This window comes from Lutra lutra, chromosome 3, assembly GCF_902655055.1.
Source record: "Lutra lutra chromosome 3, mLutLut1.2, whole genome shotgun sequence".
NCBI lineage: Eukaryota > Metazoa > Chordata > Mammalia > Carnivora > Mustelidae > Lutra > Lutra lutra.
The window spans coordinates 135,548,403-135,565,991 of record NC_062280.1 but is presented as its reverse complement, the minus strand read 5'-3'; the positions used below and the strand labels follow the sequence as shown (position 1 = coordinate 135,565,991).

The 17,589-nt window shown below is 39.3% G+C and overlaps 1 protein-coding gene across 1 annotated transcript in view; it reads left to right on the top strand.

Moving 5' to 3' along the window:
* The window catches only part of LHFPL6 (LHFPL tetraspan subfamily member 6), a 245,582-nt gene extending 228,497 nt beyond the window's left edge, over window positions 1–17,085 (top strand). Inside the window, exon 3 of the mRNA XM_047723246.1 lies at window positions 15,959–17,085. Coding sequence (XP_047579202.1) covers window positions 15,959–16,077 — 119 coding nt within the window. The 3' untranslated portion in view covers window positions 16,078–17,085. The remainder of the gene's footprint in view (window positions 1–15,958) is intronic.
* The last annotated feature ends 504 nt before the right edge of the window (window positions 17,086–17,589 follow it).

Below are 17,589 nucleotides of genomic sequence, written 5' to 3'. Positions count from 1 at the left end.
TCTTTATATTTGTTTACAAGCATAAAAGCTGCCCACTCATTTTATATATAGATGGTGTATGTATATGTATGTGTATATGCATATTTATATACATGGGGGTATGTATATGTACACATGTATATATAAAATATATAGTTAAATTTTTATATTCATTTAATTTTGATTTTGAAATGAGCTCAGATTTATAGACGAGTTATAAAAATAGAACAAAGGATTCTCATATACTCTTCATCCAGATTCTCTTAATATTAAATTTTATCATATTTGCTTTATCATTCTCTCCCAACCTTCCTGCTCTATTCTGTCTCTCTCAGATACAACGCCCCTCCAACCCTAGACACTTAAGGGAATAATTCCTAAAAGTAATGTCCTTTTACATAGAGTACAGTTACCAAAATTAGAAAATTAACACTGATGCAATACTATTATCTAATCTAGCTCTTACATTGGTACGTTTTAAGTGTAGAACTATACATGTGAGAAATGGAATTTGTTTGCTTTTCTTATAGTGAGTATTATTTGTTCTGGATTTTAGTTCTGCTATGTGGTTTTCCAGTTGCAGAAAATAACAAACACAAAGTAGTATTTAAAGTCTCCAGATGCTTAAAAAAATGCTCACTGTCCAAACCTACGTTATGATACTAGGACATATTAAGATTTCAGGAAAGAAAGAATATATTGCTAGTGATAGTAGTAATAATAACAGTAAATGGAAATGTCTTTTGTCCCTGATGTATGTCTGGGCTCAGGCTACTGAACTTCAGGGCAAGCCCAGCTACCATTCTGAGAGTCCAGCCCTTTTGTAAATGTGCAGATATGAGACCTCAAATAGGTATTTTCTGGTAAATCCCTAAGTGGACGATGGCTAACACCATTTCCTTGGGAGACATTTCCTTGGGCAAAACTCTTCTTTTTTCTTAGCTCCTCACCCTGAAGGTCAAGCTAAAACATTTCTGTGTGGACAGGAGAGACACAACAGAGCGAGTTAAAGTTAAGGCTTTTTAGCAGAATTTTTGTGGCATTCCAGAAGAGAAATGTATACCACTGTGATGAGCACTGGGTGTCATACGCAACTAAGGAATCATTGGACACTACATCAAAAACTAATGATGTACTGTGTGTTGGCTAATTCATTTAAATTTTTTAAAAAAGAAATAATTTGTAATTCAGAACGGTTTTTTCCCCTACAGTCAGAGACCCACATGGCATGTAGTCATAATTGAGTGTAGAGCTTGCACACCAGGCACTGCCCTTTGTGGATTCCTCTGGAGAGCCCTGGCCTCACTCCTCCTGCTCCAGCTGCAGAATGAATGAAGCTGGACTGAATCAAATTTACAAGGCTGACATATATTTTCGGATCAGAATTCACCCATAACCTATCTCCTTAGACGTGGTGCTGTTATGGGCTCTTTGTAGATGCATTATCTCTATCTTCTATCTCTATCTCTATCTCTATCTCTTATCTCTTCCAGAGAGTAAATCCCTGCTCCCTTTGACATTCATGCTTGTGAAAATACTCAGGCCACAACTTGAGTGTGTCAGTCCTTACCAGTGTCACTTCTGCATTTTATGTTCTTGGTGTGTGGAGGGGGGCAGGGTGGCTTTAGGTTCTGATCCAACTTGTTTATTTATTTATTTGCATTTTATATTTTTATTTTCATCCTGGTTAACTCTGTGGAGAAAGTAGGGCAAACAAAGAAGGTTGGGGGGGGATCTCTGATTCTTGCCTCCTCTTTTTGTGCTCAGAGCTAGTTACTGTTCATTGAGGTGTGCTCTGTATTTGGGGGAAAAGGGCTCATTCAACTTCCAGAGACTTCAGACCCTACTGTTCAGTATCCTGAGCCTGGGAATGAGGGGCAGGACAGGCCGATAAAGTCAGCCTGCTCTGTTTGAGACAAAAACCACAGACCTTGAGGAAAATCACTGTGGGGCCATTCACTGTGGTGCTGCTCTAGAAATGTAGGAGGCATAAACATGGCTGCCCCTTGCTAGGGCATTTTGGGACATGCGGTACTTAGGATTTGAGGGATTCTACCATGACCCACACCTCCCCACCGTCTGTTTTTTCAGGAGGTACTAATGGGGCACCCCTGAGATCAGCAGGTCCCTATGGGGTACCCAGAATACAGTACAGCTGGGGCCCTGATCACCCGGATGGCTCAGTTGGTTAAGCATCCAACTCCTGGTTTCTGCTCGGGTCAAGATCTCAGGGTCCTGAGATGGAGCCCTGGGTCGGGCTCTACACTCAGCACAGAGTTGGCAGGGGATTTGCTCTCTCCCTATGCCCTTCTCACTCACGCTCTCTCTCTTTCTCGCTCTCTCAAATAAATGAATCAGTCTTTTAACAAATAAACAAACCAACAAATAAATAAATCAACGGGGCCCTGAAGCTGCGTACAAGAGAGTTTATTCTTCCAGTAATGAACAGACAGGCACCAGCCCAGGACCTTGAGAAAGAGCCACACTTCATGTACTTTCTTCCTTCCGTCTTTTTACCTTTCCAGCCAAGTGTGGGTGTTCATTCTTCTCTTCTCTTTTCAGACATACAAGGTATCATTTTAACCACTTGTTCCATTAAACGTTGGAATGAAAGCCTTTGTAGGTTTGAGGCCGAAGGTTTAAACTTGTTTCTTTTTTACTAGTGACACCTTTGTTCTGTCACTTCACAAAAGAACAAATGGAATTTGGTCCTGCAATAGATTCTTTTCGTTCTTGGTTGTTGTTGTTGTTGTTGTTGTTGTTGTTGTTGTTGTTGTTGTTTTTTAATGCTTATGCAGACAGGATGGTCTGACTATGCAGTGACATGAAGGAATTCATTCAAGAGGAGGAAGACCTATTCAACTTTTGTCCCTGGTATTGAAGAGGACAAAAGTTTCTGTCTCTCCACTGATCATTCCACCTTTGTGCCCTCATTATTTATACAGCAGAAAGGATGACGTTGAAAACTGCTGCTGCTTTTCTAAACACAGGCTTTGCATTATATCTTAGCCTGGTGAACATTTTAAAATATCATAGAAGAAAGATATTCAACCTTGATAAAAGAAGTCAGTCGTCTTATGATATCTGGACTCAGGCCCTTGTGGCCACAAGCCTGGAAACTTGGAAGTGACTTAGTGAAGAGAGGAGGAAGATGGGGTGGGTGAGGGAATTTGCTCAGGTTCAAATGCAGAGCCCAGGGAGGGCAGCACGCGTGGAGTTTTGCAGACGGCAGGAGTGAGAGGGCGGGGCTGCCTGAGCGATACCGTGTTTTCTGTTATGTTACATCAGTGCTGCAAGCAGTGGGCAGCCCTGGGTCCACATCTCTGTGCAGGGGTGAGGATGGCATGATGGCTCCTGCCGACTGCTCAGGGTTTCCTGACAGTGCCCTGAGAAGGAAGCTGGCTTGCACCTAGGACCTGGAATCCTCCGTCGGCTCCGTGGGGACAGAGTCAGGGAAGGTTCGTAACACACAGTTTGGGGCACGTTCAGAGCCAGGTTCACACGGAGAGAGAATCAGTTATCTGAATTCATCAAGCATGTTTCCTGGACCCGATCTCTCCACATTCTCTAGAAGGGATGGGATTGCTAAGAGAGTGCTGGTTGGGTTCTGCCACGTTGGGAGTTGGGGGCCAAGTCAGCCAGAGGCAGGCCTTTAATAACTAGAACCATGCAAGGTGGACACGGGGATGTGGAGTATTCTAAGGAGACCCATACATTCCAAGGGGTCAAATATATTTTATTTCTCCTTGGCATGTTAAGTTCTAACAAAGACAGGTGATAGTGATATAGGAAGGACATTCGGGTTCAAAGCCAATGGCCAAGAAAGAATTCTTGAGACGTCTTTGGTACAAAAAGGTGGTTTTATTAAAGCATAGGGCGGGACCTGTGTGGGCAGAAAGAGCTGTGCTGGGGTCATGAGGGGTGGCCCATTAAATACTTTTGAGTTGGGAAAGGGTTAGGGGTAGTGTAAGCCTCCCAAGTATTCGAAAACAAGGTTTATAGTACCTTGAGGGGGCTAGCTATTTTTGGGAAAAAGTCATTTATTACTGTCTAGTAAAACCCTAGTCATGAGACCCTCCAGATGTATATGAGTGGGCCATCTGCTTGGGGGATGATTGCTGATATGTATCTTGGGAAGCAGAGATAAAGGAAGTTTCCAAAGGAATTTTTATATGTTCAAGAAGACTTACAAGATCATGGGACTTGGACTAAGATTGCCTTTTGCCCTTAGCAGTATCAGCATTGAAGCAGCTGAGTCCCTAGAGGAATGTCACTCTGCCTGTTTCAAGGATTTGTCGATGGGCAATAAGGAAATTTTTTTTTTCTTTTTCCTCTGTTTCCCACATCAACAAGTACTATCTTAACACATAGAAATGGGGAAAAACATCTGATGTAGAACATCCTAATACATTATCTGAGCACAGGAGAACGTTCTGGAATCACTATGCCCAAGTTCAAGTTGAAGCTTCACCATTTATTTGAGATACTAGGCAAGTTACTTACCTTGCATGTAACTAAGTTTCTTCATCTTCACACTGGGAACCACGATGGGAAAATACAATCAGATTTGTTTCTCCAGTTTCTGGAAAGCATCAGAGGCAAAAATGATGGAGGAAGAGATGCCCTTTGCAAACTGTTCACAGTCTGTATACATGACAGGTGTTACATAATTACTAATTTCAGATTCCTCTTCTCAGCACAAGTACAGTGTCCGATACTCATTCATGCCAGGAACATACAGCCACCATCCTCTGTGGTCCGGGCATTGTCCTAAGCACCTGGATACCAAAGGAGAGCCGGCAGACTCAGTATCAGACAGTGGGCTCTGAAATGTTAATGAGACCAATTAATGAAAAAGCAGAGGTTAAACTGCCATTTCCTCAAAAGATGAAAAGATCTCTGGAATTCCATTGTTATTCCTAGACAGGCTGGATTCCTTGTACTTTGTCTTCTGTCTCCTTTACTGACACAAGCCCCACCAAAACCATACTTGAGCCTTCTGGAAAAAAACAGCCACACCCCATCTCCCCTTTGGTCCTGCCCTGGAACACTGCCAAGCATCTTTTTCCATTGACTTGGCAGGTGGCCGTGGTTTGCTGCTTTCTGTCCCATTAACCTCTATTTTATCTGTCAGGAATAGTATTCCCCATTGTTGAAAGCAGCAATTTGCCAACCAAGCAAGCTTGGATCCTGTCTGATGGAGCATTACAGAGAGCAAAAGGGAAAGTTGAAACAGATTTGCTTCTCTAATTTCCTGAAGGGATCACAGATAGAACTTGCCCTCTAGTAAAATGCTTTTGGTTTGCATTATAGTAACAAGCATTTATTGCCTTGACAAGGGGAGGGAGGGCCCTTGGAAGAATGGCCCCGCATTTCCTGGTTTCCTTTAGTCCTTTTACTACTACTCTGGGACCACCATGCCACTGAAAACATATCAACTTTCCTGATAGCCTAAGGTACTGAAAAAGACTTTTTCCTCTTACTATTGTAAAACATGGTGCTAATTTCTTGTTATGAAGCATGTGGGTTTGAACAATGGAATCGTGCTCAAAGAGGAAAATAAATTCTCCTTTTTCTTTTTCTTGTGGAGAACTTCGAGGTATAGCGTGTTCAGTGTGCAGTTGGGAAGTCACAGGACTTTCACGAACTCTAGGCATTTTGTATTTGTATTTATGTTTCATGAAAAAAGAATCTCTCTTGTATCTGGTTAATTTTATCCAACTGAACTTCTCCAAAACATCCAAGGGATGGTTTCAAAATAATGCAAGTGATGTGAGCAATTCTTGAGAGTTGATCTTACTAGAACAACAACTTTGTTAGGCCGAGGACCCTTTCGATCTTGTTCGCTGCTGTATCTCCAGCTCGTGTAACATTGCAACACCTGTAATAGGTGCTTAAGATTTATTGATAAATGTTGAATACCTTACATTCCTGTCTATTAATACAGGTGAAAATTCTGGAGAAAGTTTTTAGGCTTCAAGCTCTCCAACTTTGGAGGTGGTCATCTCTTGTTTATACCCAAAGTGGCATTCCTTTCTTTCTTGAGCAATGCTTTAACAAGACCTACATATGCCCCTCTTTCTCCATTTCCCTGCCCCCAAGGGCAAGTACACTCTTCCCTGGCCTTTCACATTCCCACTTGGCTTGTTCCTGCTCTTCTTCCAGGTCTCAACATCTATTTCACATCTAACTTAAGGCTCACCTTCACTGACCACATTCTAAAGATTCCTTGTGTCTTAGCATCCTCAAATTTTTTTTCTCTTCAAAGCACATGTCTCATTATATAATATAATAAATTATATATAATTTAATATATAATAATATTATTTTTATATATTTATATTTATTTATTTATATTTATTTATATTTATTTATTTTATATTTATATTTATATTTATATTTATTTATATATTTATATATTATATATTTATAATAATATAAATTATTAATATATATAATATAATAATATATATATAATATAATAAATAAATAATATAATAAATAAATATATTATATAATATAATAAATAAAGCACATTATCATTATATAATTATCTGCATGATTATTGTTTCGTACTTCCTTGACTAGGCAAGACTGCTTGATGGCAGTCTCGGTATGTATCTTGTTTCCAATAAGATCCCCACCACCCAGTGATTCCTAGTCAGCGTAGCCACTTAATAAATATTTGTTGAATCAATGAATGAATTGAGGGAGAGAGGAAGAATGGGAGGAAAGGAATTAAGAATCAAGAATCAGGGATTGGACGACTTAGTGTTTCTCTACATTTGCCTAAATCCTATTGACACATCTTGATCTTATCAGATTGACCTCCCTTCCCCGCTTCTCAAAAAACGTGTGTGTGTGTGTGTGTGTGTGTGTGTCTGTGTCTGTGTGCATGTATGCTTTTTTGTATATTCTTTTGAGGATAGTTTGATGGGCTGACTATATTTCTAAATAATCTAAAATACCAGAATAAATCCATATTGATTTAATGATTCTGTATTTATGAATTACATAGTAAGAGAAAGTCTTTGTATCTGAAATAGAGGACTATTTTTCTTCTAAATCACACTGAACATTTGTTGCTTATTTAGGATCTGAGCTGGTTGCTGAATTTAAATCACAAAATGTATAGATTACACACATAAATTTGCATATATGAGTAATTCGTGGCAATATCTGATGACATTTTCATTTTCTTTTCCTATGGCACACTTTTTGAATAACTTTATTTAGTTCCCTTTCTTTTTTTTTAAGATTTTATTTACTTATTTAACAGACAGAGATTACAAGTAGGCAGAGAAGCAGGCAGAGAGAGAGAGAGAGAGAGAAGCAGGCTCCCCACTGAGCAGAGAGCCTGATGCAGAGCTCGATCCCAGGACCCTGGGATCATGACCTGAGCCAAAGGCAGAGGTTTTAACCCACTGAGCCACCCAGGTGCCCCTAGTTTCCTTTCTTCTTTGTATTTGCATCTGATAAACAGCTGGTTTGATGAGTTGACTACATGTTTTACAACACAACCAGAGGGGCTCCAAAAACAATTATTAGAAATGATACAGATATATTTAACAAGACATGAAGTTGATCTGTCCTTAGGAAGACAGTAGTGTAGACACCTGGTGCTGAATGCTGTAGGAAATGTTGGGGTTCAGAGCTGATGGTGAAGAAAGAATTCTTGAGATGTCTTCAGTGAAAAAAGGTGGCTTTATTAAAACACGGGGACAGGACCCATAGGCAGAAAGAACTGCCCTGAAGTGGTCAGGAGTGGCCAATTATCTGCTTTCAAGTTGGGAAGGGGTTAGGGATAGCGTAAGTCAGTCTCTAAGGAATTTTGGAAGCAAGGTTTCTAGGACCTTGAGGGGGCTAGCTATTGTTAGGAAAAGGTCATTTATTACTGTCTCCTAAAACCCTAATCATGAGACCCTTCAGATGTACATCAGTGGGCCATATGCTTGGGAGATGATGGCTAACATATATCTTAGGGGGTAGCGATAAAGGAAGTTTCCAAAGGAAATTTTATATGTTTAAGTAGACTCACAGGATCCTAGAGGGTTGGGATAATGTTAGCCTACAGTTGCCATTTGCCCTTAGCAGAATAGTAAGGACGAAGCTGCTGAGCTCCCAGAGGGAGGCCGCTCTGCCCGTTTCAAGGACTTTGTCAAAGGGCTATATAAGTCATAAGGGATTTTTTCTTCTTTTTTTCTTTTTCAGAGTCACTGAAGACTCTATCCTGTGGGTCTTTCAGCGACAGCAGAGTCTGGGTAGGTTGGGTAGATGGTTGGAGTGGTTAAGCCTCTGACAGTTGAAACCTCGAAAACCTTTATTATGAGAAAGAAAAAACAAGAGAGATTGTGTTCACTTGCTCTTGTCTTAAATCAAGTTTCCCAGAGCAGATGCTGAGAAGAGGATTCATATGCAAGAAACCAGTAAGGAAATGGGAAGTAAGGTACCGAAGGGGTAAATGCCTAGGCAAGGGTGCCATTTGCGGTGAGGTCCCAGCCTCACCCTCACTGGGGCTCTGGAACATTCATTCCACCACAGAGTTTGCCTCACCTGGAGGTGAGAAAACCGACTTTTGTACTCCTACACCAGTCAGTCATTGGCTACTGGCCACACCAGGGGGCACTTAAGCTCTCTGAGAGTATGGGGCAAGGAGGCTCCACACTCATGGGTCCTTTGAAGAGGGTTGCAAGGGTAGCTATTAGGAGCAGAGCACGATCAGAAGCTAAGGGTGAGAACTCAGGACAAATTAAAGGGTATAAAGGAATTCGGTAGAATATCTATACCATCTGCTACCAGCCTTGCCAGTTAAGAGTCCCTATATTCCTTTAACTTCCCTGGAGAAAAAAATAAGTGATTCTCTCTCTCCCAGGTCCTCAGTAGTCAATTTTTTAGTATCTTCTTTGTCTTTTTTTTCTTTTTTTTTTTTTTAAGATTTTATTCATTTATTTGACACAGAGAGAGAGATGGTGAAATAGGGAACACAAGCAGGGGGAGTGGGAGAAGCAGAAACAGGCTTCCCTCCAAGCAGGGAGCCTGATGCAGGGTTTGATTCCAAGACCCTGGGATCATGACCTGAGCCAAAGGCAGATGCTTAACGACTGAGCCACCCAGGCGCCCAGTATCTTCTTTTTCATCTTTATTTAATACACATGGCTACTGTTACATGGACTATTTTCAATCAACTGCCCTTAACAGGTACTTTTTCTTGAATAAGTGTCCAATAATTAATAAAGAATTATGTCCTTGGCTTTTCCTGTTAAGTCATGGAACTGGTGTAGGTCAATACCTTGTTATTAATGAATGATTGATTTTGTTCCATGTTATGAGCCCTAGGCTGAATGGATGCCCACAAATTTTGCTGACTTCTTGAAAGGTTCTAAATTATTTGCCATCTCTCAGCTACCCATTAATTCTCCCTCCTAGATTTATTTAATCCAGATGAAGAATAATTCAAAATGGAGATTATTCCTGAGACTTACAAGTGGAGATTATTCCCTAGACACCTTTGCGGATGGTTATCAGAAAATTTGATCCCTGAGGGGGACTCTGTTACCCTTGAAAAATGCCTAGTACATCCATGAGTATTGATGGAGGTCACTGTGCCCGTGAGACCCACCCCAAGGTGGAGATGCGATCTTTCAGGATCTATTAACCTGTTCAATTAACACACTCTGTATGAGGCTGTAAATGCTATAAAATTAGTTTGGCAACTTCTCTCCAAACGTTCCATGCCAAAACATGACTACGGTTATTTTTATAATAAATAATTGAGAGTTATTCTTATAATAAAATTCCAGATTTACTCTGTTTTTCAAGGACTGGCTATTTTCCTACTTTGCTCTCTTTCTTTCTGTTTTTCTTTTTCTTTCCCTTTCATTCAACATTCATTTAGTGAGTTCCTACTATGGGCCAGGCACTGTTGCAGGGGTAGAGTAGGGAACAAAATGCACAAACATCTCCCCTAACTGAAGATTTCATTCTAGTGGGAGAGACTGAAATTAAACACACACACACCCATGTGCACACAGGCACACACACATACACACACAGACACACACACACGGTAGTCACAAACCTTGGTAAGTACTTGCTACAAAGGCAATAAAGTGAGGCAGAGGAGTATTGTGACTTTGATGAAGCAGGTGGGGGGCGGGGCATATCTTTACGTAGCCACCATTAAGAAGGAACCAGCTGCCTAATGACCTGGAGTAGAGCTTTCTGAGTAGAAGGAATAATGGACATGAAGCACCAAGCCAGCAACAACCCTCATGAGGTCCAGAGAGGGCAGCCCAGCCTACTAAGAAAAAAGACAAGAGGGAAGTTGGCCATGAGTTTTGAAAAGTAGGCAGATAACAGCTCATTCAAGTCCTGATAGGCCATTGGAAGGAGATGGATGTTTGACAATCCATTAGGAAATTTTAAGTGAGGCAGGGTCTTAACACAATTTATTTTTACAACGATAGCTGCCTGCTTTGCTGTTGGTGATACCATAGCAGAAGCAGGGAAGACAGGAGAGCAGTGATGACAGGTAAGACCTCATGAGGGTGCAGGTGGACACTTGAGGAGTGGTAGTGCAGAGGATAAATTTTGGAGAGAGGCAATGGACTTGCCACTGACTAAGTGCGAGTCTTTGGGCAGGTTATTGCATTTTTCTTGGCTTTAGTTTTCCCATCTGAATGTGCCTATCACATCATGTTCCTATGAGGATTCAATGCATTAGTATTTACTCCATGTAAAGCTCTTCTAACAATTCAGAGCAAGTAGTCAATGAATGTTTGCTGTGTTTAAATGGTTATTAATATTCGATATGGAAAGGGAGAAATCAAGGATGACACCCAGGGTCAAGACTGCACATGGCCTATGTCTGTGGCCCCAGGTAGTGTGTTCTCTTGAGATGTGGAAGTCCTCGATTTAATCCTCTTGCTGTTGCTTTATGGTGACCCCAAGCCAATGACTTACTTAGCTTGCCTGATGTCACCTTCTTATCTGGAAATGGAGCAAGGATATGAAGTCAAATCGCATGCTACACTTAACAGTCTTTGTATTTTTCAAGAGAAAAGTCATTAATGAACAAGAGAAAACGACTGACTTGTTAAAAAAAAAAAAGGTATAGCTTTCAATCTATGGTTTATGTGTTCAATGACTGAAATCTAAATATCTAGGTGTATGTGTTTGTATCTAATGTAATGTATAAATGATAAAAGAAAAGAGAGGACAATTGTTAAAGCATTTTCTGATGAGATCGTTAAGACTGGCTAAAAGAAGGATGACAATTAGAGCAGAAAAGACAGTGCTCAATGAAAGATATAGAGGCCTTCCTTCCACGCACACAAAAAGAATAATTTGAATGCTGTAAAAAATTTGGGAAGGGGAGGACAAATGAATGCAGAAACTTATTTTATTAATTCAAATACGATATTCTGGTTTAATGACTTCTTACTCTTGAACATGGAACCCAAGTTTGAGTCCTGGCTCTGAAGGGCATTTTGGTTGCTTTAAAGTCTTGGCAATTATGGATAAGCTGCTAAAAAGATCCATGTGTACATTTTTGTGTGGATGTAACTTTTTCGCTCCTTTAGGTAAATACCAAGGAGTGTGATTGCTGGATTATATGGTAATAGTATGTGTGCTTTTATCAGAAACCACTAAACTGTCTCCTAGAGTGGTTGTTTGATTTTGCATCCTTTCCACCAATTGTGAGAGTTTCTCTGGTTCCATAGACTCACCAGCATTTGTTGGTGTCCGTGTTCCAGATTTTGGTTGTTCTAATAAGTATAAAGTGGTATCTCATTTTAATTTACCATTCCCTTTTGACATATAATACTGAGTATCTTTTCTTTCATATGCTTATCTGCAGTCTATATATCTTCCTTGGTAAAGTGTCTGTTAGGATCTTTGGCCCATTTTTAAAATCAGGTTGGTGGTTTTCTTATTGTTGAATTTCAAGTGTGCTTTGTGTATTTTGGATAAGATTCCTTTATCAGATATATCTTTTGCAAATATTTTCTCCCACTCTGTGGCTTCTCTTCTCATTCTCTTAACACTGCTTTTCACAGAGCAGAGTTATTATTATTTTTTTAATTTCAATGATGTTCTGCCTTTCAACTAGTTCTTTCATGGATTGTGCTTTTTATGGGTTGAGTTATATCTAGAGTCATTACCATACTCAAGGTTACCTAGGTTTTCTGTTATGTTATCTTTGAGGAGTTCTGTAGTTTTAAGTGTTACCTATAGGTCTTATCTAGTTTTGATTGTTTTTTGTGAAGACTGTAAAGTCTATGTCCAGTTTTTTGTTTGTTTGTTTTGCATGTGGATGTCCAGATATTGTAGCACCATTTATTGAAAAGACTGTCTTTGCTTCATTTTATCATCTCTGTTCCTTTGTTAAAGATCACTTAACTGTATTTATGTGGGTCTATTTCTGGGCTCTCTGTTCTGTTCCACTGATGTATCTGCCTGTTTTTTCTCCATTACCACACTGTTTTGATTACTGGAGATTTATAGTAAGTCTTGAAGTTGAGTAGCATCAGTCCTCTAGCTGTGTTGAACTTTGTTGAATTTTGTTCAATATTATGTTGGCTATTCTGAGCCTCTTTGCCTCTTCATATAAAGTTTAGAATCAGTTTGTCAATATCCACAAAATAACTTTCTGAGATTTTGAATAGAATTGCACTAAATCTATAAACCAAATTGGGAGGGACCAACATCTTGATACTATTAGGTCTTTCTATTTGTGAACATGAAATATTTCTCCAATTATTTAGTTCTTTGATTCTGTTCATCAGTTTTGTAGATTTTCTCATATCGATCTTTTACATACTTTATTAGATTTATACCTAATTATTTCATTTTGGGGGTGCTAATGTAAATGGTATTATCTTTTAAATTCCAAATTTCACTTGTTCATTGCTGGTATATAGGAAGCAGTTGACTTTTGTATATTGCCCTTATATATCCAGCAACCTTGTTATAATAGCTTATTAGTTCCAGGAGTGTTTTGTTTGTTTGTTTGTTTGTTTGTTTTGTTTTGTTTTATGGATTCTTTCACATTTTCCATATCATGTCAACTACAAAGGCAGTTTTATTTCCTTCTTCCCAATCTGTATACCTTTTATTTTCTTTTCCTGCCTTATTGCATTAGCTAGAACCTTCAGTAAAATATTGCAAAGGAGTGATGAGAGGGGATATCCTTACCTTGTGGGAAAGGCACAGCACAGTACAATGGAGCAGTCTTCCTCTGCCATTTCTTTTACCCTGAAGGTATTAATAAATTATTGGGCTTTCTTATTGAAGTTTAATGATAACCATATCTAAATAGTTTCATCAAGATCATTGAAATGGTAGCCCCTCAAAATTCTTCTGAATTTCTTACAGGCACTAATGAGAATTAATCTGAAAATAAAAAGCTTTACATTTCTTACCATTAGATATATTAGCTATAAATATTTTTAGATGTTCTTTGACAAGTTGAGAAAGTTTCCCTCTATTCCTAGTTCACTGAGAATTTTTTTTAAATTATGAGTGGATTTTGGATTTTTGTTAAATCCTTTTTTTTTTTTTTTGCATCTATCGATATGATTATGTGATTTTTTTTTCTTTTAGTCTTTTGATATGATGCTTTGTATTAATTGACTTTTTTAAAGATTTTATTTATTTATTTGACAGAGAGAGAGAGAGAGATCACAGTGGGCAGAGAGGCAAGCAGGGAGAGAGGAGAAGCAGACTCCCTACTGAGCAGAGAGCCCAATGCGGGGCTTGATCCTAGGACCCTGAGATCATGACCTGAGCCAAAGGCAGGGGCTTAACCCACTGAGCCACCCAGGTGCCCCTAATTGACTTTTTTAAAAAAGATTAATTTATCCATTTTAGAGAGACAGAGCCTCGGGGCCGGGAAGAGGGTGAGAATCTCAAGCAGACTCCCTGCCAAGTGTGGATTCCTGACATGAGGCTGGATCCCATGACCTTGAGATCATGAACTGAGTCAAAACCAAGAATCAGACACTCAGCCAACTGAGCCACCCATGCACCCCAGTATATTAATTGACTTTTGAATACTGAACCAGCCATTTATATTTGGGATAAATTATACTTGGTTGTGTGTATAACTCTTTTTAAACATTGTTGGATTCAATTTGCTAATAGTTTGTTGAGAATTTTTTTTATCTATGTTCATGAAAATAATGATTTGTAGTTTTCTTGTGTTTTATCTGATTTTGGTGTTAAGGCAGTGATGATCTCATAGAATGTTAATGATTTCTGCTCTAACTCAATTATTTTCTTCTGCTTACTTTGAGTTTAATTTTTTCTTCTTTTTATAGTTTCCTAAGGCAGAAGCTTATATTCTTGATTGTAGATCTTTCTTCTTCTCTAATATATGCTTTTGATGCCATTCATTTCTCTCTAAGCACTGTTTCCCTTGCAGTCCACAAATTTTGATAAGTTGTGTTTTCACTTTCATTTAATTCAAACTATTCATTTTCATTAGTTCAAACTGTTTTTTCATTTCTTTGAGATTTCTTCTTTGGCCCTCTGTTATTTAGAAGTGTTGTTTAATCTCCACAGATTTTGGTATTTTCCAGTGATGATTCTGTCACTGATTTCTGGTTTAACTCCATTTTAGAAAATTTTTGATTTCTATTTTTTTCAGTGTTTTAAGGTGAGTATTGTGGCCCAGACATCTTTCTGTATATTCCATGTAACCTTGAGAAGAACATGTGTTCTGCTGTTGTTGGTTGAAGTAGTCTGTAGATGTCAGTTATATTCAGTTGATTGATAACAAGTGTGTCCTTTCAGATTTTTTTCTGGCTGCTGGATCTGTCAATTTCCAATAGAAGGGTGTTGAAGGGGGCGCCTGGGTGGCTTGGTGGGTTAAAGCCTCTGCCTTCAGCTCAGGTCATGATCCCAGGGTCCTGGGATCGAGCCCCGCATCGGGCTCTCCGCTCAGCAGGGAGTCTGCTTCTCCCTCTCTCTCTCTGCCTGTCTCTCTGCCTACTTGCGATCTCTGTCTGTCAATTAAATAAATAAAATCTTTAAAAAAAAAAAAAAGGGTGTTGAAGTCTCCAACTATGATAATGGATTTATCTATTTCTCCTTGAAATCTGTCAGTTTTTGTGTCATGTAATTTGATGCTCTGTTGATAGGTATACACACATTATAGACTATTATGTCTTCTTGGAAAATTCACTCCTTTATCATTGTGTAATGCCCTTCTTTATCCCTGATAACTGTTCTTGCTTTGAAGTCTGCTCTCTCTGAAATTAAAATAACTATTGCTGCTTTCTTTTACTAATTATATTTTTAGTATTGTGGGTATGTTGTTATTACCAGGAATTCTAATCCAACTCTGACAGGTCAGGGCCCATTGGAACCCTTTTCATTATGTTCTCATTTATGATGTTTTAATTTAAAGGTAAGTATTGACCCCCAAAGAACCTGGGAATTTTTGTTCTTCAATTCAAAAGGTAGAATGTAAATCATTTGGCAATTTTATAAAAACAGCAGTATTCATTTTAGCATCATCCTTCAAATGGATCTCCTCCTCAGACTGACCCCTTTGCAGAAGGACTGTATCTACATTTTGATTTTTTTTCATTGTGCATATCCGTTTGAATGATTTCAGTTAGAACTAATACTTCCATCCCCCCTATCCTGATTGCTGTCATTCCTCCTTTTCTTTAGCCAGAAGAGTGGGCACTGGTGGAAGAGAATAGGCTTCTATCCTCTTCGCGAGCAGGAGGCGTGGGCCTGAGGTCCTTCTGAAGTGCACACAACCATTCTGGCTTTCTTCAGTCTTCAGATAGCTTTCAGCATTATCATTCCATTGGAGTGAGTACACCATACTTTTAACGTTGGTGTACGCTTTTAATTTCAGTTTCGCCGCAGTATCCAGGAACATACACATGGGGAGAAATAACAGAGCATCCTGAAAAATCACCCTGATCTCTGTCTGTTTTCTCTCCCTCTCCTGTGTCCCTAGGGAAGTGTGAGATCGGCTGGGCCTACTACTGCACGGTAGCAGGGGCCGCCACCGCCATGCTGCTGTGCACATGGCTGGCTTGCTTCTCAGGCAAGAAACAGAAGCAGTACCCCTACTGACATGAAGCCACCGAGAGCAAACAGAGGAGAAGATAGGCCACAGGTGTCTGGAGAGACTGAAACATGCAGCTACTATCAAAAGGTGGAATGGTGGTTCTCTGATCCATACCATGCCAATGAACGAAACCCAGTGGAGTGGTCAACATTACATAGTGTCGAAGGGTTGTACAATATTTGCAAAAGAAATGGAGAACATGGGAAAAGAGAGAAGATGGACCAAAGGCTTAAAATATTGTAGGGTGTTGGGTGTTTCTCTTCCACAGAGTATTGTTAATGTAGAACACATGCACACGCCAAACAAACCTATATATGCAAACAAGGGTTTTGGATTTTTTTTTTTTAAAGATGAGGACTATGAAAATTAAAAGGGCTAGTAGAAATAGTGTTACGTTGGGAAGCAGGGTAACCCACAGATGTTCCCTGCAGGTCAAGTCGCTTCTGAAAGCACATACGGACATATACGCATCCACACATATGCCCACGCACAAACATAGCCATTGTCACACAGATTGTATGGGAGGGTTAGTGGTGCATTACTCCTCTGTTTTCTTTTTAATGTACACTTAAAATACAGTATTATCACTTTATAAAGCATACATTAAACCTAATAAATGGACCAATAAGCCACCCTATCAGTATTTTGTATATCCTGCATAAACTTGTTATGCCCTAGACATGTGCTCAGTGTTTATGCAGACATTTATAGTTAAGCCTTTGTATTTCAATATTATTCAAAAATATGCAAGATTTCCTTATCTGAGTAGCTTCTGCTATGATATTCTTATGAAGTAAAGAGGCAACTTCCTATCCATGGACACGAAGAGAATTCAGTTGAAAGAGTGAGAGTAATGAGAGACATTTTCCATTCATTAGATCTTGTTTTCTTTTGTTCATTATTGTACTGTGCTGTACCACATTTATTTCAATATTCATTTTGTATAAAAAATTTTTAAGTGCTATTTTGTTTGTATTTGAAAAACTCTGTGAATAAATTCTCTTTGATCAATAGTTAAATGAGTCATGTTAATTCGGTTGCTGGGTTTGCTTCTTTAATTTTCTAAATATAGCCTTTCACCTCCAACCGTCCTATAAATTTTCCTTTGCCTCCTAAGTCCTCCCATTAATTCTCTCTCTAATCACCCAACCAGGCATTGTTCTAGGCGCACAAGGTATTAAAGGTAAGTAAAAGCTCCTGCTTTCAACTTAAATTCTTTGCAACTAGAATTCTAACTATATTTAAATCATGACCGAATTCTTATGAGAGAATTTCAATTCTATTTTGGATTGACTTTGAGAATCTGGACAATAGTCGGACATGGTTTGGGGTAACGAGAGCCAGGTCATGGTTGGGGAGGTGTCTGGGCCAGTGGTGTCCAGGGTGATGCCAATGTCATGACTAGCCACCTGTGACTTGTGGCCACTCCACCTTCAACACAATGTGTGCTTCTTTAGTACTTCTGGGCTGGGGGCAGTTTCACACCACTGTGTTTTAGGGTTGCTGGCCGTTGGAGA